Below are 23554 nucleotides of genomic sequence, written 5' to 3'. Positions count from 1 at the left end.
AGCTCGAGCTAAGAGGCAGCCGGCACGAGTCGGTGTCGGCTGCTGCCGTGCCTCGAATAAGCCGGGAATATGTAGCTACATACTCAGTGTGTGGTTCGTCGAGCCCCAATTGATAGACTTCAATTAATCAGCGTGAAATATATAGAGTAATATCGGCCAAGTTGGTTCGCAAAGACGGCCTCGGGAAAGCTAAATAAATCATCCGAAGAATTTGGGAAGATTGGTGTATCCATAGAGGACAATTCGTGCTCAGCCAGGGGCACGCGCTTCGCTGCAGCGACGCAAGAGCCCTTCTCTGGTACCAAGGTGTCTGGCGGACGCCGCGGTAGCCAAGTCGTGGGTTTGTCGTCGTACATGACTCTCAGCCGCCAGGGATTCACAACGACTTTTGAGCAGTGGGCAATGGATTGCTGTGAAGTGCGTCAACGTGTCGGGTTGTCGACCGCCTTTCCATGTTACCCCAGAAACCAGGGGGTGTTGAACATAACAAAATGAAGGACTCCTTTCGTAATGTATACGAAAGCCGAAGAAATGGGGCTCTTTCCGGGATGTGTTAAACATAGAATCGAGAAAATGAACGAGATTCCCCCGTCCCGCAAAGGCTCGTCGGAGGAATCCAGTAGGCGAGATTGTCAACTGGACCTTTCCCGCCCCCAAACCAATCAACAAAGTCTTTTGAAAAGTCGGTCAGGTCTAGACTTTCGGAGTGTGGTTTTCTCCTTGCAGAAGAAAGACGCAGAAAATAGAATAGGTCATTATTGGAATGCAAATTGCTCTCAAGAAGAGAGACCGCGGCTGCGGTAAAGATGGTGGCCGGGGAAGCAATGCCGGTTGATCTACCGCGAGCAACACCACCCGCTGGCATGGAGAGTGATGTAAACTCTCACTCTGTCGAGTAACTCACACCCGGGAACTTGGGGCTCTTTTGACTCGTTTAGATCTGCGACAGGGTGAGTTGACGAACAGGCGACGGACGGGCACCGAGGGGAATGACCAAGCCAAGGATTGGCCGTGCTGTCCCGCCCTTGGAAAAGTTGAGCAAACTCAGGGTTTTTGAAGGGAAAAGGGGAGAGGGATGCTGTTTCAATAATTCGGATGAAGACGAGAGAGTTGGCAGGCCTGGCAGTGTGTGTGCTGCGCGGCTCAGCCAGCATGGAGCTTGTTTCGTACGCATTGACGGGAGGACGTCAGCAAAGATAAGAGGCGCATGAGGGTCGTAAGGCAAGGAAGGGTTGAGCGGACGAGACGTTGACAGAATTCCGGTCTTCACTTGAGTCTGGAGAAAGTTTGTGCGTATGAGTGTGAATGTGAGAGATTGTCTTCGCGATGGTGGTTCAGTTGACTGAGCCTCAAACCGTGGTATCGCGATGGAGTTCCCGGCGTGGCTTAGCGGCATTTCCTTGTGTTTGGCGACTGTGGTCACTGCATTATTATCCGTTCTGCACAAGGCCGATCGTCATCCTCTAGCCTCTGCGTGGGTGCGTTGGCAATCATGGCACATTTCTCGGGGCGGCGCTCACGGACGGGTTCTAGTGGAGTTCTGGGATCGGAGGCCGTGGGTCCAGAGATGAGTGTGGGCGTGGGCGTGGGCGGCATTGATGAGGGTGGGAGGGATGTAGCGAGTGCGGGAGTGCAACGGTGGCATGGCGGACGGGTCGTGGAGATGACGGTCTTTGAATCAGGTCGAACTGACGTAGCACGCCTTTGAATCTTGAAGACTTTGGAGACCCCGGGAATGAGGGAAGCGGATACATACAAATAGAATATCCGTAGAAGTACGCAGTATGCCTATCTGTTCCTTGGGGAGGCTTCGTCCAAATCGAAAGACAAGATTAGCCGCACTGAGATTGCAAATTCATGTTGGTATCCGTACCTTTGAATAGGTATCTGTAGTGAGAGCAAAAGAGACGCGTATTCTGCCTTCGCTTATTTAGTGCTTTGCAGAGAATTATTGCTTTTTGAAACTCCGTAACGGGGAACCCATAGCGGAAGATGCCGTAAGCTTTGATGGTTGGTTCGGGATACGGACCAGGAATCGGAGTGAGACGAAAGCAAAGTAAAGCGAAGCAAAACAAAACAATGTGATGGTCATAGAATACCTGGAGAAAGCTGGCATGAGCGGTAAGCATTTTTCCCTTCAGCCCTTTGACAACGGAACGCCGGGAAACCAGCACCTAAGCTTAGGTAAGGTTGCGACTAAGGTAAGGAAGCGCGCCTGGCGTCTGGGACGGTTCGCAGATGAGCCTATCACCCGCCTGAGGGAAGCCACGGCGTGGTCCGGCTGGGCAGTCTCGAGGCCGGGATTGATCTAGGACGGTAGGACCAGTGTTGATCAGTCTTGCGTCAAGGACTATCTGGAGAAGTAGAACAAGGGAAAAAAAGGTTGGTGAGAATGTGGCTGTGAGCAGGCCTCATCTCATCTTTCCGATCTCTCCAACCAACACGTCTCCATCGCGATGGTCATAGATGTCAACAATAGTGCTACTGCTACGGAGTACCCAGAAGTTTTCCGGGTCCATACCTACTTCGTTGTCAGTGGACGGTACGGAGTTGTGTGACCGTTGCTGGCTGTCAATAAAGTCGTGCATGTTAAGGGGAGAACGGGGAAGAAGCAGCGGGGTCGCGTGTTTTTCGAGAACGGGTTGACTTGCAGGTCTGCAGCAAGCGGCCCACCACAGCAAAGTATCTCACGGTCGTCGAATGTTAGCACGGTCATGAGAAAGAGGCAGCCACCCGGCCCGTCATCCCATGTTGTGTGCAGTGTATCCTCGGCTCTGCACTAACAGAAGTGGACGGTCCACGATACGGTCGATACCCAGTTGTGCCAGACTGCCAGTGACTGCGTAGGTACTCCGTAGTGCGTAGGTACCCAGTGACCCACCACCCACCTGGACCGCTGGGCGCACCATCTCCACGGCCCACGGGCAGGTCCTATTCCTGGCGCAGCCCGCTGCAACCTGGAGCCCGGGTTCTCTGCACAGCCCTACTGTCCCTGGACAAAACCAGCCTCTCTCCTTGGTCGAGGTGGCATTGGATCGGGGGGAAAGCCTGGCAACCTTGGAGTTTCTCTACTGAGGTGTGGACGGGTATCCGTAGTTCACGGATACTAGCAAAAGTCTGGAGAGATTGAATGAGGGCACTGGCTTTCTGGCTGTGCTGTGCCGGCACTAACGCAGTCCAAAGATACGGGGACCGACATTGGATTAATCGATGAAGAGATGCACCTAGGTCCTAGGATCATGTGTGAGGATGAGGCCTCTTGCTGCTGTCATATTCCTACTTTATGAATCCTCCACATGCCCGTCCTTCATTCTCGGTTTGGATCTTTGCCTCGACTTCAACTCTTGAGTCTTCCAACGCCAAAACGCTACTTGCTGAACAACACTCAGTTATACACCTCAGTATACGGAGCAGCACTGTCGACCGGTCGACCGTCAGAAAGCACTAATACGAGAAAAGGAAACAGCCGAGTCCTGCAACCACGCAACATAGTACAAACTCCGTAATACCAAGAAAATCTTCCTAGGCAAACCACTCAATCCGTGTCTGATCGATCCATTATCGGCCAGACCAGACCGCACCGGCGACCCACCCGCCTTACTTGCAGCCTACCTGCCAATCTGCGCACGCCGCACGCCTCTCACTCCAAGACAACACCTCACGCTCACCTTTTCGAGTCTCACCTCACCACCTCATCACTGCTGTTGAAGGAGCCAGAGTTGAATCCATCCTCCCATTTAATCGACCACCCGCAATCCATCACCAGCAGTTGATCGCCCAGTCGGACGAATCGAATCCCCCACAGACTTCTTGGAAAGCCCCCGACCCCGGCCCTCCTACGCTAAAGGAGGAACCGTCTTACCTCACCGCGCATCTGCGCTACAACGCACGCAGTAATTGGAACAGACATCCGGCATCTGACTTTTTAGAAAGAGCCGCCAAAGCAATCTTCGCCCCTCATTCTCTCTGGGTCTGGAATTTGTACGGAAAGATACGTTGACGACAACGACAGCACTACCACCACTTACATCACAATTCACATCCACATCTACAACAACCTCCGTCAGTCCACGCCTGACATTGCCGCTCTTTTACCTTATTCACTCATTCATCAAAATTCACTCGAGCCATTGACTGTAACTCTTGCGTCTTTCCCGAAAAGTTGCCAAGGTTGTCATTGCTTCCCGTCTTCCGTCGTCCGCCGCCCACGACCTTTCCCTGCTCAGGTCCATCCTTCCCTCCCCCGTGCCCCCCCTCCCCTTCTGGTCCTTTTTGGGTCCTTGGTCCTCGGTCCTTGATCCACTGCTTAGCGTCTCTTGGGACTCCACCCCCCTCTTCCTCCTTCCCAGCTCACGCTCCAGTGGCTCCTGCACCTGCACCTTTCTTTCCACCTGGCACACCCCCGGTTCACAACCACTGCCCCCCCAAAGCCCCAAGCCCCAAGCCCGTGGTGTTCCGTCCTACCTTTCGGATAGGATAGGTACATAGACTCTCGGCTGTCTCTTGCTGCACAAAAAGGTACCTGTGCCTGCTGCCTTCGCCCCCCTCCCGCCAGGTCCCTATCTACGGTTACTACCTACGTATTGCGCCTGTCAAACCCGGAGACAGCGAAGAAGCAGGAGAAGGGGAAAAAAAGACAAGAGCCCTGTCCGTCTTTGAACAGATCAAACTCCTCATCCCGTTTCAGCTTCGCACCAACAACATCTTCGCATTCTCTCCTTCTCCAACAGCTTTGCCCCTTGCTGTCAACCAAAACCCAAAAACCCAAAAAAAACCCTTACCGTCGTTCAGGGAAATCCAAAACTTAATCCCGTCACTTTCCTCTCCCTTTCCTTTGCTTTCCTCCTTTGATCATTCGCGCCTGATTACCTTTCGAATTTCCCGCCGACGGGGTCCTCCCTCGCTCTCCACTCGCTTTCGACACTACGGTATCCCTTGACCACTCGATTGAGACGAGACCACGCTGAGTCTCTTACTCCGGCGGTCCCCCCAAAGAAGGACTTTCATTCGATCCGACCGGTCCCTCTACCGCCGCTGACGCCTGCCTTTGTGTGACATCTCACACACCAATCGCCCAACCCGACACAGAACATCCAGTACCTTCCGGCACGCAAACACGCACCAACCCAGCCTCCCCTCTCATCCGACGATTTCCCACCACTTTTAAGCATCATCTCATCTCGACTCCTTCCGGGGAGTCGCCAACACCGTCGATCTGGCTACAAGGCTAGACTCCCGCCGTTCTTTGCTCGGCGGTGACCCGAACTTTGCCGGCTTCGACCAAGAACTCGCCGCTCGCCAGTACGCTCAACAGTATCAGCAACAATACCAGCAGCAATACAACCCCCCGCAAACATCAAACAACCAAGGCTACGCTTTTCGCGAAGGTCTCGCTCCATCCACAATGAACGGTTCGCGTCCCAGCAGTGGTGCCAGTGGCCCCCTCGGTTTCGGCTTCTTGGGTGCCAAATGGCCCAGAATCTTCTTCCTCATTACCCTCGTCCAGGCTTTGCTTTGCTTGGGCTTTGAGTGGTAAGCTGACCATCCGTCGTCGCTCACAAAATTGATTGATTCTAACCGCCACACAGTTACGTCTTCTGGAAATTCCAGACTGGTTTGACCGACCAGGACCCTCACCAAAATACAGATACCACGGATGCGACCGACTCACCGAGGCGGACAATCCCGACTTTCCTGACGCTCTTCATCTTTGGATTCTTGTACGAATTGGTTATCGTTTGGGATGCGCTCCGGGCAAAGAACACCATCCAGGTTATCGGAGTGTGCATCGCCAACCTCGCTTTACTGGTCTACACTGCCATTCAGGTCGAACAGATTGAGGAGGCTGTACAGCAGCTGAAGGACAACAATGCCCTCAAGGACCCGACCGACGACATGTGGGCCGATGTCAAGCCTTACCTGGTTGCAAGCCCCTGCGTCCTGGCTTTTGGAACCATCACCATGGCCTTGACTGCCTGGAAGCTCTATCAAGTCTTCGCTTGGGACATTCTGAAGACTATAGGAGCCGACTACAGAATGAAGAAGCGTTTCCTCCACTACCAGGTACGTATCTTCGGACCCTCTGATCGTAGCTCCGGCATGGCTAACATGAGATACAGATTTATATCGCACTCCTGAAGTTCGATTTCTTCTTTTTCCTCGGTTTCACGGTTCAGTTCTTGGTTATTGTCAACGCCCGTACCGACGCTGAATTTGGATTGACCATTGCTGCGATTCCGATTACCATTGCCATTTTACTTCTGGCCGCATGGTTCACCAGAATCGAGAATAAGGTCGGCATGGCGACTGTTCTCGTCCTCTACTTTGGCGGCTTGAGCTATTTTATTTTCAAGCTCGTCCGTATCTACCAGCCACACACGGCCGAGCAGTACATGCCGGTGCGGAAGTCGCTCACTGCCTTCACCGTCATCACTATTCTCCTCATCATCTGCACCATCGCCAACTGCGTCGTCTGCATGCGCAACTTTGGAGCCGGCCTGAAGACTCACCTGCGGAAGCCGTCTCGCGACCTCGAGAAGAGCCAGGACCTCAACTCGATCAACCTGCAGGACGTCAAGCCACAAATTGCGAGCAGAATGACGATTGATTGAAGAAGGGGTGGAGCTGGCTTGACCCGACGAGGCAATGCACGATCAAAGAGATACCGCTCGATTGTACAAAGAAATGAATTACGAAACAACGCCACCTTTCTTATCCCAACAAAAACCCACTACGGGATCGTAGGCGGACGGAACGGTGGACACGCGGGGCCGGGCGCGTGTCGGACTGATTGAGATTCCCCATCATCGGCTGTTTATTTTTTTTCTTCACTTTTTCTTGACTTTCTCGTGTGATACACACTGTATGGCGTTGATGATGCTTGATCTATCTCCACCTAGCGAGGATGAAGAAGACTGGCCCTAGATGGCGGAGTTATGGATCTGTTTCTACGTAAAGTCGCACTGGCGGCGAGATCCCGTCTAGGGATATCACGATGGTTAAGGGAGTAGCTGAAAGGCTTTGACTTCCTATACGTTTCTACGTCGCCTTGGGGCCACCGGGCAGCGAGATGCAATAAAATACCTTTCCTTAGTGTAGCTTAGCGTTAGCATGAGGTAATTCAAATACCATGACGAAAGCTATTGTCCCATTCAAGCCTGCCCGACTTCTTTCTCGACAATTCTGCATGTATTGAAAGATGGAACAATATCACTCGACGTTCGCTGCCATCATGGGCGTCCCGATGCCGCCCCCGTCCTTCTGCTCCGGCCGGGTCCGCACTCCGACCTTTCCCAACTTCACCAGGCCGATCCCGGCCCGGTCACCATCGGTCTCGATTATGATGCTTGCGATGCAAAACAAACACCGCTGACACAGGAACTCATCACGTATTTGACATGCGCTTGTATTTGCGCTCGCTCTATCCAACCTACTCAAAACAATAACCCGGATCGCTGTACTAAACAAAGATTGTATCCGATACCTAACGCCACCCAAAAAGAAAGAAATGACCTGCCCCATCGTGATTGAGGAGTGTTTTACCCATCGAATCCTGTCCCACAACGCCTGTTGCCCCGGTCCCAGGCCCCGTCGTCTCACTTAATAAGCAAGTGTGAACGCAGGCCGTGGTGTATTGAGAGTCACCCGCCATGAAATGACCAGGTCCTCAATGAGTCGCTTGAGATGTTCACATCTATCCTGCAACTCGAAGCCTAATTCATCCTACAGCTTAATTTCCCGAGCATCTTTGATATGTCCCTCATTGGGGCAGTATGGACACTTGAAGCGGGAGCCCTTAGTCAGGCGCTGGAGTGACTCTTTGCAGATGACGTGACCGCAGGGCAGCATCATTGGCGGGTTCTGCTCTGTTGTTTGCTCTTTGCTCACGGGGCAGACAAAAATAGGGTGGTAGATCATGCTGCGAGGTAGCGGCGTTTCGAATGCAAGTTCGCTTTCCGTCGTCCATTCAGTGCGCTTAGCTTTTACGTATGTTGTGTACTTGATGAGCTGGGGCAAAGCGATCGCGCCGGCCGTAGCAGCGACATAGAGCGGTGATTCGGCAGAGAGGCCCAGAAGAGAGCAGAACTCGCGCGTGAAGGATAGGGCGACATCGTCAAAAGCGGCAGATGTCTCGAAGATGTTGGCATATGGCGACTGGCCGATGTTGGATGCGTAGACCATGGCGCAAGACAGCTGCTGGATCTCCTTGATGTGGCGAGCCTGGAAGCGGCCAAAGTGTCTTTGTGCGTAGGCGAGGGCACCTATCCGGCCGTTGCGCTCGTCATCTGGTAGGCCGTTGACTTCGGGGCCCTTGAAGAGCCAGACGAACTGAAGTTTGCTCAGTTCGAATTCGAGGTTTGAACCGCGGGCTTCGAGCTCGTCGCTGTTGCTGCGCGCCCACTCTATAGCTGGAACGAGGTTCCGGTTCTTGAGCTCGTTGAGGATCTTGTACATGCTCGCAAATTTGTCCTGCAGCTCCTGAGACTGAAGAGAGTGTATGTCCGCGTCGAGAGCTGGGTTGTTGGCGGAAAGTGGCGGAGGTCGCTCGTGGGCTTCGCGGAGGAAAGTCGAGGCCACACTGAATTGGCCCTCGCGGAGCATGTGCATCGCTACGGCGCGGTTGATCAGAGAAGGATACGCGGCCATGGCATCGTAGTCTGTCGAGAGTGGTCGAAGGGGAAAAGACTAGAGAAGCGTGTGTAAGTTGAGGTTCGTCTGCGAACCGAGGGTAGTTCTTTAACACATACCTTATCAAGGGCCTTGCCAAACGTCTTTTGGGCTTTCGAGACCTCTTTCAAGTCGTTATTTATTGTGTCAAACCCCGCGGTGACGGGGTTTTGTAGCTTGGCCATGGTCAAGCCTGCGCGGTGCGGATCTGAGGTGCGGTATCGCTGTGAGCACACGACCCGTGACGGCATCGTGGAGCGGGGCAAGTGACATACCATTCGCAACTTGCTCCCTCGCCTGAATGAGTAGGTCAAGGAGCTTGTCGGAGTCTTTGACGGCTGAGTTGAGTGTCGCTCTGCGGAAGCGCGAGAGCTCCGCCTGGAGGGTGACCATGGGGTTTTGTTCTGCCATGGTGGTGACGGGACTGGGGAGGAGAGGAGGGTGTATCCGTATGTCGTGATAAGTGAGTGTATGTATAGTATGTTTGCTTGCGTGTAGCTCGAGATTCGGGAGATTATGACGGGAAGATCATGGCTACGGGCTCCCCATGAAAGCTCAGCTTGGTAGTGGGAAGACTGCTCTTACTGTGTGTCGGGAGTCGCAGCGCAGGTTTGGTGGTCCGATGGTCCTGCTTTGGGGTTTGAAAGATGAGGTTGAGGTAGGCACAGACTGAGCGGTCCGTCACCGATAGTGGAAGCTTCCTCGGCTGGCGGGCTCACTGATAAAGCGTCAGGCGGGCACTCGCGCGCCTTGTGGTACCTAGAAACCTCAATTCCAGCGTGCTGTGCCTGCTGTAGCCGCTGTCAGTGTAACAGTGCAGTTATGGTAGCACTGGATCGACCTGCCGGCGAAACAGCGGCCCGGGAATTTGAGCGATGGTCTAGCGAGGGGGAGGCCTGAAGGCATGGGGGGGCAGGGGAGGTTAGCTCGGCAGATCTGGGTCATTACAGACGTGGGGACGGGAAATGTTAGCGTCTACCGCAGTACCGCTCGATTTCGTGCTACCCTTCTTCCAGTACTGGTCGTACAGCTCCCGGCCCAATCAACCAACGCAAGCCACGACAGCGACGGTAGGACATTGCGTCACATGCCGACCAGCCCTCCGAATGAAAGAAAGACACAACCTAAACGATCGAAGCGGGAGAACATTCGAAGCACGAACGAAGCAGCCCGACGAAGACGCGCCCCTCCAGTCACATGCAGAGTAACCGTTGGACATTCCTTTGATTGCGCAGAAACCCCCCCTTTAGGCGAGCGATTCCGACGACTATGACTTCTTCGTCTTGGAGATAGTCGCAGGCGCCTCCAAAAGTGTCGTCGATGCACCGAGTTTCACCGCCGCACTCCTGCAAATGGAGATGTCATTCCGCTTTCCCTTCCCCGTTAACGACCCGCGAATGCATCGCGAGGAGGAACTGACTCTGGCGAGAGTCGCTTCTCAGCGAGGCGCCAATGGTCCTTCTCCCCTGGGCACGCCCTTACCGCTTGAGGCGCGAAAGGAGGCCTCTACCGAACCTGCGACACCCTCTCCTTTACCGACCACGAAGAGGAAATGGGTATTTGCCGATCCTGTAGCCTTTAGGTGAGCTCTCCTATCCCGGCTCCGTGACGAGTCGGCCATGCTAATCGTCTCTTCACGCAAAAGATACCTAGAGAGCGATCCAGCGGTCACGGTCCTCGAGCGACGAGGAATTTTGCAGGGATACGAGCTGTACTTGGTCGAACAATGGGCATGTTCACGGAAATCGCCAACGCTGGTCATCGTCACGTATACGGGAGACCCGAAGCACCAGGTCGTTGTTGGGGTGCTGGCCGTCCCTGCGGACGAGAGCATATGGTCCGACCGCCTACGATTCTACTTCAAGGCCATCCACCAGTACCATGCGCGGCCGAAGGAAACGCCGTTGGGCGACGTGATGGTCACGAACCTCAGCAGCTTCCCCTCAGCTCTGACAGTCATACCCGTACCCGAGGGTGATATTCGCACCCATCGTCAAGCCTTCATCGTCAACGAGAACCTCAAGCGACTGGGATGCTCTGGGCGATCTGGCATGAATCTTTCAGACCCCACACCTGCAACCCAGGCCAAATTTTACCAGCTGTACCGGACAAGCGAGAAGGTTCCCTTTACCCAGTCGGCGGTGGAGCTTGTCAAATTATGCCAAGTCTCTCTCTTCATGTTTGGGAAACTTGACATGGAGTACATTGATGGTCTGCTCTGCGACAAAACTGAAGAGTCTATCGGAAACTGGTGGACAGAGATTGGCGCCGAGTGCTACAATGTTGAGCCTACAGACGGTATCCTGGGTCCGACGACAACGGCAGCCCTGCTCGGACTACTGATGGGCGCCAGGAATCGACTGCACTACTATGGTGCGCCCGTGTCCAAGGACGTGTTTGATATCGAAAGCACCAAAAGGGGCATTGGATACTTCCAGAAGGCATACAAACTTGAGCGGACGAGACGGCTGGATCGTCCGACAATTCTCAAGCTTCATTCCGTCACAGCGAAAGCTGCTGCTGGTGAAGGCTGGGGCGTGCAGAAGGCTGTCAAGTCCACCGTCGCCGAAATCGGCGGAAAGAGGGGCGAGCTCGTGATTGGCATGGTCGGCGGGAAAGATAAGGCTGGCATAGCTGACATTGAGACGGTAGATATTGACAAGTTTATTGCCCTGGCGTACGGCGAGCGCGCGAAATGGCTCTGGTACGGGAAGCCCAGGAGAGCAGCACCGGAACTACAGGAGAAGCCAACAGACGTGGCGCAGCCGCTTTTTGGAAAGGATGAAGTTGCACCGCCATCTAGCAAGCGAACGCAATCATTGCCGCTGGAAGAGGAACTTCAGAGACAAAAGGAAGAGTCACCTGGCGTATACTCAACTCCAGCGCCTGCCTCAGCTGTTAGTGTGGTTGAAGGATCGGGAGAGAAAGACGCGCTTAGAAAGACAGTCTTCAAATCGGTTGCTGGCAGAGTCAGCGATGCCAAGTCTGGCCTTGGACGCATCAAAGATGTCGTCGGTACTGGACTGAGAGGTCACGCGAGTCGTCCTAGTAGAGACGATTTCGGTGAAAATGGCTACCACAGCGCTCCCGGCATCTCAGCTTTGGCGCAGTCTTCGGCAACATTGTCGTCTCCGGTCATGGTTGGTAGGGCCTTCACATGGAAGAACAAGCCAGAAGAGTACATGAATGCCTTTAAGAAAGAGGCCGAAGCTGCCCAGGACTTAAGGGAATCATCACAGGAGCTTGAAAAGGTTCCCGTGATTGCTAAACCTACGCGCGAGTCTTCAGACCCGAGCTCGACACATGTCGAGGCGGAGAAGTTCTCAACACCCCCTAATGGCCCGGTCAAGGACGAGCCTGATCGGATACAAACTTCGGTAGCGGGGTCTGTGGTTGATGAAGCCGACCTCCACGGCCCCTTTGAAGCAGAACGAAACGGCAACACGGCTGTCAGCTTTCTCCAGCGGCGGCATAGTGTCGCTGTCTCCAGACTCAGGTATAAGCATCCCTTGAACGAAGCCCGCTGGCCCCGGCGGCTGTCATTTGGAGATGCCGAAGAAGCGGTTCTTAGATGGGAGGAAATCACCGAACTGTACGACGACAAGCACTTTTCTACTGCCGATGCGCTGCAGCAGCAGGCCAGCCTGGCTGAGTTCGCCCGAAGCTTGTACGATTCCATCGCCACCATCAAGCGCGAGGTCAACCCGTGGGTGGAATCAAAGGTTAAGGCCGTAGACGCCCTGGACGAGCACTACGGCCGCGAGCAAGAGGACTTGCAGAACCTCTACTATCAGCTCAGCGAGGCCTATCACCGCGTCAAGCAGAGCTCGACGGAGCTCATCGCCGAAGAGCGCGCGCACATCACCGAGGCTATTAAGGAGGTCGAGGTACTTGTGGCACGGCTCGAATACGAAATCAACGGGCTCGTGAGCAAGGTTGACGACGTCGAGGATGGCGTCAGGCTATTTGAGAGACAAGTCGAGGACGTGGAGAAGCGCGCCGAGGAGTTGAAGGCGACGCTTGAGACGGAGACATGGGCGCACTGGTTCGTGCGGACGCTGACGGGTATCGGTACGGGGCCGAATATTACGAGAGGCTCTTGAGGGTACAACTAGATCTTGGGCAAGAATGAGACCGAGAAGAAAGAGAAAGAGATATGGTGGTCTATGGGCTGCATAGCGTGGTTCGGGGGGGTTTTTTTTTTTTGGTTCGCATCGGGGAAAATACCCAGTAAGGACTCTTATATCTTTTTGCGTCTTTTTATTACGGGATAGCTTGTCAGATGTTGTATATTTAGGCGCAGGATGACATACAATCGCAGGTCCGAGGTTTGCTGTGCTATTAGGGAAATATCAATAATGTCTCTGTCACGTACGTACTGTGATACTTGGCGGGTGCCCTTTGGGGGGGGTTAAAATCGCAGTGAACAACCGTCGGGCACTTGCATGGGTTTCAGCAAGAGTCTGCAAGAGTGATTGGTTAAGTGGTTACACTGCCGCTCATCACTTAGATTTGAAGACGAGGCTTTGGTCCGATTGGCCGTCTGTTCCATCTGAGGGCCTCGTTGAGTATGGTGGCGTCTTTGCCATTGCTTTGTCTCTGTGTCATGTAATCATGAAGAAAGTTGAGCGCCAAAGGTTAGACCAGCCAGATAGCTGACCACGATAGCCCCTTGATCCCTTAACTGAAATGAGGTCAATTTGCAATAGTTCCCAAGTTGTTTAGACTGGAAGCCATATGAAAAGGGAGCTGCGTTGTTTTCCTGCATCTTTGAAGGGCGTTACAATGAGAAAGAGTTTGTAGGGGGTCTCTCTACGGGGGCCTCGAGAACACGACTACTCAAAGCCGTTCTTGCGTCTTTTAGAATCGGTTCTTCTGCCATCGGTATGACCCTCTCTCTCTCTCTCTCAATATTCGTAAAAACTCTCCTTTGCGGGTTTGCTAGTCTTATGCAAGCTTTTATGCTTCTGAAGTCTAGTTGCCATCTAAATAGGCTCTATCCTCGACGTTCTCTCGTGTCGCTTCCCTAGTTTCGACACCATTTATCACCCTTTGCTGGGATATGGCAACACCGTGAGGAAATGAGATATGTGGCATTTTTTTGGCATGAGCTATGTTGATTCTGACTGAATTATTGAGGAGGCGAAGAATGCAATTTGTGAATTACGTTTTGATTCAAACCAAGCTCTAGGGCGTGATTCTAGATTTCATGGAGACAACCACGTTGAAATTGGACACCACCACCTCTCCAGCGACAGAGACAAGAACACGTCTTAGAATTCTTGATGGACTTCTTCGACTACTCAAATTCCATCTGCTGTAGCTCGCCAAAGAGTGGGCATGCCAGGTACGACTAGTACCGGCAAGAGTAAACAGCACTGAACGACGGCGCTCGTCATCAGGCTTCTATGAATACACCTGTACGAATCTTCAAGATCTGGAGGGAAGTAGAAAGAGACGATGCTTTATAGATCTAGAATTGAGATGCTCGAGCGGCTGCCCTGCTCCCAAAAAAGCTTCATGGCACCTCTTTCAGCGTTTCCCACCCCAAGCTTAATCGGTGGCTTGCCTTCCAAGGTACGAAAGCTCGCTCAACCTACATCTCAGACCTGTCTACGGAGTCTCCCCTTGGTCTGGAGAAAAGAATATGAACGCTGAGTGTGCGAGGAGCTTAGATCCTCAGTGGCAGAAGACAAGGGAAGCCGCCGTTGTCGTATGAACCTGGCCGGACCCTAGATGCCGTGTGAGTAGGACAGAACCTATACAACAGCGACTGCCCCTAGTGTCGTCCTTGCCACTGCGAGTCCATGGTGATATAATCACGACTCAATACACAAGACCCTTCGGTGGAGGAAGGCTTCAGAATAGCTTCATTATATCAGTAACCCATCATCTGCTTCATCTCTATTTTGTCTAACCCTGTAATGATGCTTTCCCACCGACCACACCATCAGTCTAGCCCCTTTTCATTTTCTCTCACGACCTCCAATCCCAAACCTCCAACCCAACACCGCCAACAGCAACCTTGCTATCCCCAATAATCTCAACATCACCGGCATCCGCGACGCCGCTATACTCGTCCGTCAGCAGGGTAACCTCCTCCACCCCCTCGCGCCACCCGAGCCGCCACATCTTGACCCGCTGGTCATTACTGACCGTCACAAAGTCCACCCTTCCTCCTGCTTCCATGGACCCTCCGAGGACAGTGAGACCATTAATGGCCGCCGCGTGCGCTTTCCTGACCCCGGCTCTCGTCACGGGCCCAAAACCGCCCTCATTATTATCAGAGTTGCTGAGTGTAACGATGCCCAGCGCATTGTCGTCGCCGCCAGTAAGGACCACGACCCCATCGTCAGACGTGGAATGCACGTCAAGAGCCTTGATACTACTCTGGTGAATCCGCTCCGTATACCGCAGCACGTACTCTGGCCCCTCTGATCGCCAAATAGCAAGACACCCGTCCGTCGCCGCCGTAATGACGTCAAACACACCTTCCCGGACCCGGAGGTGCCGCGCTTGCGTTAGGCATGCGCCGGTATACTGCCCCTTGAAGAGTAACTCGAACCCTTGGCCGGGTGAATACCGATACGTCTTGACAAACGAGTTGGAAAACGCCATGGTGACGGCGACGCTGCCGCTACCGTTCTCTCCCTTATCCAGCGTCACGACGTCGAAGCTCGTGATACGGAGGTCCCCGTCCTCGCTCTTATCCGCAAACACGGCCTCGCGCATCAAACCTATTCCCCTCTCGCCGAGATCGCACGCCCGCCAGACCATGAACTCTTCGTTGCCACTGCAGCTGAAGAGGAGATCCTCGCCGAGCCACTTGAGGGACTGTAGACCTGCCGTGTGGACCTTTACGACCTTGACGCAGCGCAGCTCCCGTCTTTCAGGCGGGGGAGACCCGGCGGCGGCGGCAGCGGCGGCGGTGTACTCCCAGATGCGAATCGAAGTGTCCTCGGAGCCGGTGGCGATGTAGCGACGCCCAGAGTACGCAATGGCGCGGACCTCGCGGCCGTGGGATCCGCGCTTGAGGGTGCGGTGGTGGGTTACGGCGACGGAGGGGTTGTGCTGGGTGTATACGCCCAAGGTAGCCGCCTTGTTGAAGACGAAGCGCATGCCGTGTTGAGAGAGGTTGTTCTTGCTGCTGCTGCTGCCGCTGCTGCTGTCGTGGCCTCGCCGGGTGTAGGCAAAAGCGCGATGCGCGCCGCCGCAGTCGACGCGGAGAATCTCCTCGTGCCGCGTCTCGTTCCACACGATGAAGTTTTTGCTACGGAAGCCGCAGAGGATTAGGTCGCCACTGTCGGATAGCCATGCGTCCTCGAGGTTCGGCACCGCTGCGGGCGCCGTCTCGTGGCGCAGGTGGACCGCGGAGGCGGAGGTCTCGTAGACGCGGTAGTTTCCGTCGCGGCTCGTCGTGATGATGTGAGATGCCGCCGCAGCAGGAGCAGAGGAAGTGGGGAAGACGTTGATGGAGGTAATTGCGTCGCCGGAGCGGCGTTCAGGTGCCGGGAACGGGATGAGCTGCTGCTGCTGGTCTCCCTGGGCGGCGCGGCGGAAGACGGACACGTAGCCGTGGCGCGAGCCTAGGACGAGGAGATCGTTGATCTGGCAGGCGGCTGTGACGACGAACCTGCTGTCGAGCTCGGGGACGGGCACCATGGAGGTGATGGCCGAGGCGTCTAGGTCCAGCGTCAGGATCTGCATGGCGTCTCCGCTGCCCAGCATGGTGACGAGGAACTCGAGCGTCTTCTTCTCCGACCCTTCTGCCGAAGGGTTGTTCAGAGAGAATATGTCTGCCACTTTACCGGGTACCGTGCCGATCTGCTGGACGGTCGAGTCGCGGTAGAGTAGGATCTTCTTGTTAGCCGTGCCTATCAGTGCCAGGCCCGGCGCCGGGCTCTTCAAGCTCGTGCAGGCATTCAGGGCGCGCAACGTCTCCCCGTCGGTCCCGATCTGTGTCCACGTGAGTTCCGGACCAAAAGAGCCGACGAGAAGACGGCCGGTGGTGCTCGTCGCGACAATGGTGTCCTCGTGAACGAACGCAAAACGCTGAAAGGCCTCTTTCGTTTCCAGGGGAATCGCAAACTCGGGGTTCCGCGGGGGCAGCTTGCTGACCACGTCCCGCATCACCAAAGTCTGTAGTTCGCTCGGCAGTTCCTGCAGCTTGGACGCACTGCTGCTGCTGCTGCTGCTGCTGCCGCCAGCCGCGCGGTCCGAGAAGAGGTTAATCTTGCTATCCGCGCCACCCGTGGCGACCAGAATCTGCCCATCGGCCTTCTCCGTGACAGCCGTAGCCCAGATATGTTTCCCGTCGTGGCGGGCATACGTCTCCTTGTACGTGATGCTCCCAGCGACAGGCGCCTCGTCCTCGACCGCGGCCAACTTTGCTCTCCGCCGCCACTCCTCGACGTCAACCTCGAGAGACCAGGCTTGCAGCGTAGAGTCCTCGCCAAAGGAGTATATCGTCGCGGGACGGCCTCGCGCCAGCTCATCGAGCCCCCCAAGCGGGAACCTGACGTGCCAGATGCGTGAGATGTGGCCCATGACCATAGCAAGGGGCGCACTTGATGCGACCTGTGTTGTCGTGAGGTCTGTGGCAGCAGCCGTAGACGTAGCAGCAGCAGCAGCACCTCCGAAGCCCGTCTCCCTGGCCTCTCCAAAGGCATCGTACTGTAGACGCGGCGAGCCCGGTCTCTCAGTGATATCCCAGATGCGAATCGTCCTGTCATCACTGCAGCTAGCGAGCAGCCTCGCCGTGCGTCCCTCGCCGAGGTCGATCTCGTGCGAAATGTCCACGCCAAAGATGGAGCCCTCGTGGCCTGTGAAGACGAAGAGGACTTCGCACCACGGCTTGCCTGCGCTCGCGTCGTCCGTGTCTTCAGCGGCTGCTGTGCCGCCGTCGCCGGAGAAGTGGCATTTCCAGACAATAATCTCGCCAAAGACTGTGCCGCCGGCCACGAGCACGGAGGTCTTTGAGATCCACGTCAGGTTGGCCGAGTACAGGATCGGCCGGGATGGCGACACGATGCGGCCGAATGCAATCATCTTGCCATCGGTCCCGATGGAGAACTCGAGGACCTCGTTATGCGCCGTGATCAGCACACCACGGTCCGGGTCCTCGGGGCAGATGACGCCGTCGTAGATCCAATCCGGCGCCTTGGCCTCGATAATCTCTACCGCCGCCGCTACCGCCCCGTCCTCGCCCCCGAGGATGAGCTCTTCAATGATGCTAGCAGCGACGACGGTCACGGCCTGGTTTCCCCAGAGCAGCACATGCCGCCCCGCGGCAGCAGCGACGTGGATGCCGTGGATGGGCTGGGCGTGAAAGATCCCTAGCTGGCAGCGCAGCCGGCCCTCGCTGTCGTACACCTTCAGCTCCGTGTCCTCGCCGGCAAGCAGGTACGTCTCGCCATCCCTGGCGTTGAAGAAGCTGAGGCCGGTGACGGGGGTGAAGTAGTGATCCCTCTGCAGGGGTCCGGCTACGAATTGCTGTTTCTGTTCATTAGCTTGAAGTACATATTTCACTCCCCTTCTGCCTTGATGAGAAAGAGATATGTGAATCCTATTTTAGGAGTCTAGGGGGTGAGGAACAGAGCATGGATGACTAACTGCATGGTGATGGTTCATGAGGGAAGAGCGGGCAGCCGTTCAGACAGGCCTGCCCAAGTCGGGTAATATCTGACTCTTGTGTGTCTTCACTTGCTAAGAAAAAAAAAGTCTCACTAGAGGGGTTGTCCTAGCGTTTAGAAAAGCGAGGTCTTGAAGCGGTGCGTTTCTTGTGAATGGTGGTTGCCTACGGTCCCAGGAGCATGATGCTAGTCTTTTGCGGCTGAGCTGAACTGGTTGCATTAAAGGTCCTTCCTCCGGTCAGCACTTGATGGTGGTTCAGGATGTAATGTGGTGGATCGAGTCATCGTCCACCCCTCTGCTATTTGGTGGAGTTTTTTCTCTCTGGCGTGGTTTTTTTTTTTCTGTGAGAAATTTCGAGGTAATCCTTTGACAGTGTCAATAGGTTCCAAATTGCACGTTGTTTGGGATTTGCCCACCATCTCAGATGCAAGTCACGATTCAATTGTGGCATAAGCTCTCTCATGTGAAACCTACACACTTCACTTGGCCAGGGATAAAAAAGTATGTAAAACTCTAGTATGTTTTTTGTAATTTGCTCTATGAGCATGATGGAATTCTATAGACAATAAAGCCTGGATGGGGGTATCTCCAATCCCGAGCAGTCCACTAAAGCAATCAACTGTCGTCATCCCCCCCCTGACGATCATCTTCGTCTGCAAAGCTACTAAACATTCATATCCACCTCCGTGCGTGTCCGTCGTTCTCATGATAGTGAGCCGTTACCCAACGCCAACAATGCTAAAGTCAAAAGTGCTGCCAAATCAAACGGCTTCCTCGTACAATAAAAGATTACCACTCCGCGAACTCAAGTGCTGTACTTAAGAGCGGTGGGAGTAGGGCTCGTAGGCAGTCTCACCACGGGCACCGCTGGCGTAGCGGGGAGCACCGTACTGGGTAGCCTGCTGCTGCTTGTGGAAGCCGTTTTCCTCGTGGATGGGCTGGTAGCTGCTGGACTGGGGAAGAAGCTTCTCGCCGTCGCTGTTGCGCTTGCGGTCCTTGCGGGTGTGGCTGGGAGCGCAGCAGCAGATGGTGAACATCCAGAAGAAGCCGGCACCGAGAGCGAGAGCGGCAGAGATCCAGATAAGAGCGAGGAAGCTGTTGTTGAAGCCAGCAGAGACACCGTAGTACTTGGCAGTGCCCTCAACAGCGCCAACGACGATGACAGACATGGCAGTGGAGAGAGCGGCGGAAGCGCAGACGGCGACGGAAGCAAGCGAGGCGACGAGGAAGGTGATGCAGGACATGACGCGAGTGCAGTTGGCGAAGATGCCGAAGACGATCTCAAGACCAAGGGCGATGAAGGCGATGATGTAGGCAACCTGAGTCCACTTGGTGGCGGTCTTGAAGGCGGAGAGAGCGGTGGTGACCTCATCGGGAAGCTCGATCTTGCGGCCGGCAGCGGTTCCAATGGTCTCGAGGGTGGAGGTGTTCAGGTAGGAGGAAGCCCAGTCGAACTTGGCCTTGGTGCAGGTCTTGTCGCCGTTGGCGTCGGTGGTGCAGTAACCCCAGAGAGCAATGTCGTAGAGGTTGTCGAGGCCAAGGTCGGCGGCGGTGATGTTGCTGGTCTGAGTGGTAGAGTCGGTGGCAGCCTTGGTGATGGCGTTGTCACCATCGCCGGTGAGGAGAGCACGGTCGTGGTATTTGCCAAAGTTGACTGCCTTGACGTCCCTTGAGACTATACTTGATACCGAAGCAGGGTTGATCTCGAGATCGGTGAGGTTGACGCGGAACATGTAAAGGTCCTTGTTGGAAACACCGCCGAGGGCAGCGACCAACAGGAAGATCATGGAGCCAACGCTGAGGATGAATGGCAGAGCCACACAGATAACACGGCCGACACCCATCTTGGCTGTTGTGTGGTTGTTGGTTAAAAGGCTGGTGTATAAGTTTAGAGTTGTAGCGGTTGTAGATAGGCCGATTTCGGTAAGTGGGTCGTCGGCTTGTCGTCGGCTTGTCGTCAACGAATGTAACTAGGAAAGAAACGATCGTTGGTGGGAAAATGTATAAAGAGGAAGTGAAGGAAAAAAGGGAAGATGAGAAGCCCTTTTTGAGAGTAGTGTGTATGCGAGAGAGAGAGAGAGGCAAACGGATGTGAGTGTGATGAGTGTAAGAAGTAAGAGGCTGATACAGACGGACGAGCGTTGATGTTTATAAAACAGGAGGAAGGAGGGAGCAGGACCATAGGTGCAGGCTTGGAAGTGCCGTTACGTATTTTTGCGTAAGGCACAGTACGGCAAGGAAGGCGCAGGGCGAGCAGGTTGGGGCACTTGCAGTGGGCACCGTGGGAAGCGGAACATGGACAGGGACGCGGACGTGGCGCAGTACCGCGAAGTCGCGAACAGTGAACAGCTTTTTTTGGTGGAGATGGGACGGCTACTTGCTGGGGGCCACCGGGGGATGATTAGGTAAGGCAACTACAGAGTACTAGGTATTCACTCTTCACACTTCACCTTCACACACCTAAAGTACGGATAGTAATAGCGTTGCTGACGGGCTGCACAGTAGCGGGCCAACGACTCAGCCCCCGGCCCTGCTAGGAACACCCATGACCCTTGAGAATCCCTCGACCGAGCAACGGCGTCCCGTCGACAGGACAGCCAGACCCCAGGCTGCCAAATAGCAGACGGGAGCCGAACCGTAAAGCTACGAGGTGCGGGAGCAGTGAGCAGTGCTGTGCTACCTGTGCTACCTGTGCTACCTGTGCTATGCTGTGGCTTCCGTCTCCTCTCCTCCACTCTTTCTCCGAGCCTCTCGTCCTGACGTGTGTTGGTGGTGTTTTTCCTCGTCCTCTTTCCTCCCACATGCCGTGCGAAAACACTGTATCGTGCGCGACTCTCGAATCATCATCCATGTCCGCACATGTCCGCAAGGCATTCACGCATTCATCTTGCCGTCTTGGCCTTTGACGATGGAAATGACCGATGCAGCACCTTCCAAACACTGCTATGTATCCGCTTCAGAGGCTCTACTACCCTATTTTCACGGACACAGAGAGAGAGACACAGACATTGAAGCCGGGGGACAAGATGGGGAAGGCCTGGAATTAGGAATAAAGGTAGATGCTGACAGCCTGACAGGGATGTCCATCCATAGGGCAGATGCCGCGGTGACGCCACAGGCGAGTACCTTTCTGGCTATGCTGCCTGCGCACGGGTACTTTCTGACACTGGCGTCAAACCTTGCTCACCTTCACCTTTGCCTTAGCTGTCGAGCCCGGGATTCTGTTCCCTCCAGATCCTGCTACTTCAGCTGAGATACTGCTTCAACAGACTCACCTTCAAATAATGAGTTATTCCTCGAAGAGACATGCAGACTTGAGATGTTTCGGAGCATCTGCATGCCCATCGTCATCATTGGAAGTACGGGATGCGATGCCGGCCAGTATTATCAACGAGGCTTGGGACGACTAGGAAGTAACAAGTCCAATCTCACCGTACAGCAAAGCCGCCGCAGATTGATTGAACGTAGAGCCAGGCCAAGAGCCGGGCCAAGACACCATGGAGCTGAGCTTAGAATATGCTATTGTAAAGATACCTACCTAGACCGAAAGAAGATAAGCTACCTCAAGTGAGGATGGGTGGTAAAGCCGATGTGTGTGAGGTAACTGATTGTTATTCCCGAACGGCGAAAGTCCTCGGGAAGTTGGAACGTTTCCACTTGGTGCTCTCATCTCGTCGTACGCGTCCATTGCCTCGAATATCTCATTCGTCCTTGGCTTCGTGGCCGGTCGGACTCGTGGAAGTTCGGAAAAGATGAGATGGAACGGCGCACCAAGCACCACCACCATCATCATCGCACACTGTGATCACTGTATACAGCTGTGTACAGAGCCTCGCACACAAAGTTTGGAGAAACATGAACCCCCGGCCAGCCAACCTCCCGTTTCTTTCCAGATTCCCATGGAGAAGCATGGGAATGAATGAGTGGTCCTTGTCTGATATCACTGCGGATAGCAAGATTCATACGTCAATCACCATCCTTGGGACAGCCGATCGCTCGTGTGTTGCTCAAGGGACAAGTATACTAGCGGCGACCAGAGCAAGAAACGAAAACAGTCCAACAGGTTCAGGATGCTCACCAGAGTCGCATCTACATCAACGATTTGCCTTGATCGGCAGCCAGTCTCGCAGTCTGACACGTCCAAGCTGCTAGTTGGCTCCATCCGTCCACGCAATTAAAGTGGTCCAGGGGTTCGTCATCCTGCGGAGGCTCAGCTCTGTTTTTTTTTTTTTGTTTTTTTTTTTTGCTCCTACCAAGTTCTCGTCCTTCAAGACTGCGGAAGAGAGCATTACGGCATCACAAAAGAAGACTAGTGTGGTTTTTGTAACACTTGCAGCGCAGCACTTGGTGCCGGATTTTCCATTGCCCACGTTCCGAATTTTCTTCTTTTTGCCGTCTCACCTGCACATCTAGGTACTCCGTACTCCGTATAGCCATCAACATTGGCGTTTTGCTGTATTCATGGTGAAGTGGTAGTCAGCTCAGCCCCACGGGACGTGCTTGGTAACAACCGGCTATCGAACTAACTAGGCTGGCTGGCTGGCTGGCTGGCTGGGCTGGGCTGGGCTGGATGAGGTGGTATTAATGATGGTGGCTGGTCATCTTTTCGGGCTTCGCCAGATCGCCCACTTAGAAGCTGGCCCCGCTCCCCAGTGTCCCCCAACCCGTCTTTTTCCCAATTCCCTCTAGCACCAGCCGACGAGGCGGAATGGAACCCTTTTTTTTTTCTGTGTGTGTCTCTCTACCAGCTAATTTTAGAAACTCCTCCCGTCTCTTTTCTTTTTCCCTCCCACAATTCGTCCAACACCGCCCAACTGCCAACCAAACGGGGCCACCAACGCCCGGGTCCAACAACCACTTTCCGGTCGTCGGCGCCGAATCACGCATCGCGAGACTCAGTTTCAATACGGGGCCCTCTCGAGGGCCCTGAAGCCTGTGGCTCTTTCGATTTTTTAAGGTTGCCGAGCTTTCTCAAAGAACTAACAAGCGACCTTGAATTCATCGTCATTGGCTGGGCATAACCTTTCGACCCGTGACGAAGCCATCACCGCCACCATCGTCCAGCGCAAACTCCAGGAACAGGGCCTGAACCCGTAGATTAGCTCCCGTGCCGCCTTCGCCTACCTCGGCGAGAATTCAAAGAAACATGAACCTACAACGGATAGACCAGCTTATCAACCTCTGATGCATGCTGCGCGATGGTGACATCTGGCCCTGCATCCGAAAGAGGGGCCGTTGACGGCTCTTCTTTGAC

At 54.5% G+C, this 23554-nt stretch overlaps 6 protein-coding genes across 6 annotated transcripts; 2 read left to right on the top strand and 4 right to left on the bottom strand.

Moving 5' to 3' along the window:
* Window positions 1–747: 747 nt before the first annotated feature.
* On the bottom strand, window positions 748–1738 carry BDP55DRAFT_350755 (uncharacterized protein). Its single transcript, XM_060566989.1, has 2 exons — window positions 1521–1738; window positions 748–1439 (listed from the first exon to the last, which is right to left on the bottom strand). Exons 1-2 carry the CDS (start codon window positions 1643–1645, stop codon window positions 935–937), a joined length of 630 nt encoding a protein of 209 aa, XP_060434153.1. The 5' UTR covers window positions 1646–1738; the 3' UTR covers window positions 748–934.
* A 3666-nt stretch (window positions 1739–5404) lies between these two features.
* BDP55DRAFT_543716 (uncharacterized protein) lies at window positions 5405–6611 on the top strand (the record flags this gene model as incomplete). Its single annotated transcript, XM_060568433.1, has 3 exons — window positions 5405–5532; window positions 5589–6063; window positions 6120–6611. 3 exons carry the CDS (start codon window positions 5405–5407, stop codon window positions 6609–6611), a joined length of 1095 nt encoding a protein of 364 aa, XP_060434152.1.
* Window positions 6612–7722: 1111 nt separating this feature from the next.
* On the bottom strand, window positions 7723–9078 carry BDP55DRAFT_691075 (CTLH/CRA C-terminal to lish motif domain-containing protein; the record flags this gene model as incomplete). The annotated part of the gene is made up of 3 exons (XM_060576931.1): window positions 7723–8685; window positions 8748–8875; window positions 8943–9078. The coding sequence occupies 3 exons, from the start codon at window positions 9076–9078 to the stop codon at window positions 7723–7725; spliced, it is 1227 nt and encodes a 408-aa protein (XP_060434151.1).
* A 947-nt stretch (window positions 9079–10025) lies between these two features.
* Window positions 10026–12770, top strand: BDP55DRAFT_544459 (uncharacterized protein; the record flags this gene model as incomplete). Its single annotated transcript, XM_060568483.1, has 2 exons — window positions 10026–10249; window positions 10313–12770. The coding sequence occupies 2 exons, from the start codon at window positions 10026–10028 to the stop codon at window positions 12768–12770; spliced, it is 2682 nt and encodes an 893-aa protein (XP_060434150.1).
* Window positions 12771–14514: 1744 nt separating this feature from the next.
* BDP55DRAFT_650797 (WD domain-containing protein) lies at window positions 14515–18617 on the bottom strand. The gene is made up of 2 exons (XM_060573997.1): window positions 18280–18617; window positions 14515–18159 (listed from the first exon to the last, which is right to left on the bottom strand). Exons 1-2 carry the CDS (start codon window positions 18295–18297, stop codon window positions 14644–14646), a joined length of 3534 nt encoding a protein of 1177 aa, XP_060434149.1. The 5' UTR covers window positions 18298–18617; the 3' UTR covers window positions 14515–14643.
* Window positions 18618–18802: 185 nt separating this feature from the next.
* On the bottom strand, window positions 18803–20400 carry BDP55DRAFT_650796 (SUR7 protein). Its single transcript, XM_060573996.1, has one exon. The coding sequence runs from the start codon at window positions 20142–20144 to the stop codon at window positions 19119–19121; it is 1026 nt and encodes a 341-aa protein (XP_060434148.1). The 5' UTR covers window positions 20145–20400; the 3' UTR covers window positions 18803–19118.
* Between the last annotated feature and the right edge of the window lie 3154 nt (window positions 20401–23554).

Source organism: Colletotrichum godetiae (assembly GCF_030913485.1).
Source record: "Colletotrichum godetiae strain CBS 193.32 chromosome Unknown BDP55scaffold_6, whole genome shotgun sequence".
Lineage (NCBI taxonomy): Eukaryota > Fungi > Ascomycota > Sordariomycetes > Glomerellales > Glomerellaceae > Colletotrichum > Colletotrichum godetiae.
Note: the sequence above shows the minus strand (reverse complement) of the source record. Positions and strands in the feature narration are given on the sequence as shown.